The sequence below is a fragment of the Gracilinanus agilis genome, unplaced genomic scaffold (assembly GCF_016433145.1).
Source record: "Gracilinanus agilis isolate LMUSP501 unplaced genomic scaffold, AgileGrace unplaced_scaffold2273, whole genome shotgun sequence".
NCBI lineage: Eukaryota > Metazoa > Chordata > Mammalia > Didelphimorphia > Didelphidae > Gracilinanus > Gracilinanus agilis.
Genome location: NW_025354392.1, coordinates 1 through 1,504, shown reverse-complemented (window position 1 = coordinate 1,504; position 1,504 = coordinate 1). Strand labels below are relative to the sequence as shown.

The following is a 1,504-nucleotide window of genomic DNA, read 5'->3' as shown; positions in this document are numbered from 1 at the left end:
GGAGAGAGAGAGGGAGAGCGCCTCTGTGTGTACGGAAGAGATGTGTGCCAGTCATGCTGGCTCGTCTCCGTGTGTGTGCCCGCACCTTTGTGTCCCTGTTCCCCTGACTACCTGCTGTGTCTGTCCCCCCCAAGCCACATGGCACCCGGAGGGCCCCCTTCACTCTTGGTGATTTCACACGGACTGGGCATCAGGATACTTTGGCAGGATCCTTTCAGGTTCAGCCCTGGCAGTCCTGGTGAGGTGATGAGATGCCCAGCCCAGAGGATCTAGCCTTGGGGATCAGGGAGCAAAGACTGAGGAAGAATTCCTAGGAGATACATGGAAGAGCCTGTGTTTGACAGCTGGCAGGCTCAGGGTGGAGGATGGGGAGAGGGGGAACAGGTTGGACCAGGCTGGGACAGCCCTACCCTATGGGGAGGACTTGGGGACCTAGTACAGCTGCTCTGGCTCCCATCCTGGGCCTCAGTTTCCCTAAATTACTCTCGACAGTGCCACCCTTTTTACTGGGAAAAGAGCTGTAGGGGGCATCTAATCCTGTAACAGCTTTGTGCCCTGAGACATGCCCAGCCAGGACTAGCCCCCCCCTCCCACCAGTGTAAGTGCACCCAAGCCCTTCTCCCTCTGGTTTCGGGTAACTCATTGGAGCCATCCTCTTTGGCTCTTTCATGAATTCCCTTGCACTCTACCCATCTCCAAGCCAGGAGGAGATCTTGGGGAGCTGCCTAGCAAGCAGCCCATCCCTTAGCTTAGGAGAGGAATCCAAAAGGGGTCCCCAGAGCCCATTCCTTGACCTTCCCTAGCCACTGCCTTGGCTGATCCTTCGTCCCCTTCTCTCCACAGGCTCATGGAGCCCTTAGGGTCTTCCCCCTCTGAAGCCACAGAGCCTGGAGGAGCTGCCCGCTTGGTCGCTGGTACCCACGAGTGTGTCCCTCAGGGGCTTAGCTCTGAGGATCCAAGTCAGCTCAGCTATGAGGGGGTTGCCTAGTGGGCCAGTGCCGTGAGCCCGGAATCTGCCTTTCTGCCTGTCCCCCTGCCCAGATCATGTGGCTACGCCTTTGTCCACTCTCGCTGCCCCTGAGCCCCGAGCCCACAGCTGGCCGGAGCCTGTGCCTTCTTCTCTGGATCCTCAGCTTGTTGCTGAGGGCCAGTGCCCAGGCCCCAGCACCCACAGTCAATACCCACTTTGGGAAGCTGAGGGGTTCCCGGGTGCCACTGCCCAGTGAGATCCTGGGACCTGTTGACCAGTACCTGGGGGTGCCCTATGCAGCACCCCCGATTGGTGAGAAGCGCTTCCTGCCCCCTGAGCCACCCCCATCTTGGTCAGGCATCCGGAATGCCACGCACTTTCCCCCAGTGTGCCCTCAGAACATTCACACAGCTGTGCCTGAGGTTATGTTGCCTGTATGGTTCACTGCCAACCTCGACATTGTGGCCACCTACATCCAGGAGCCCAACGAGGATTGCCTGTATCTGAACATCTATGTGCCCACAGAGGATGGTG

The 1,504-nt window shown here is 58.8% G+C and overlaps 1 protein-coding gene across 1 annotated transcript; it reads left to right on the top strand.

Annotated features, from left to right (window-relative positions):
- Nucleotides 1-843: 843 nt before the first annotated feature.
- LOC123254470 (neuroligin-3-like) lies at nt 844-1,500 on the top strand (the record flags this gene model as incomplete). Its single annotated transcript, XM_044683484.1, has 2 exons — nt 844-979; nt 1,042-1,500. Coding segments are annotated over 2 exons (595 nt in total), but the record flags the coding sequence as incomplete, so codon positions are not given.
- Nucleotides 1,501-1,504: the final 4 nt, after the last annotated feature.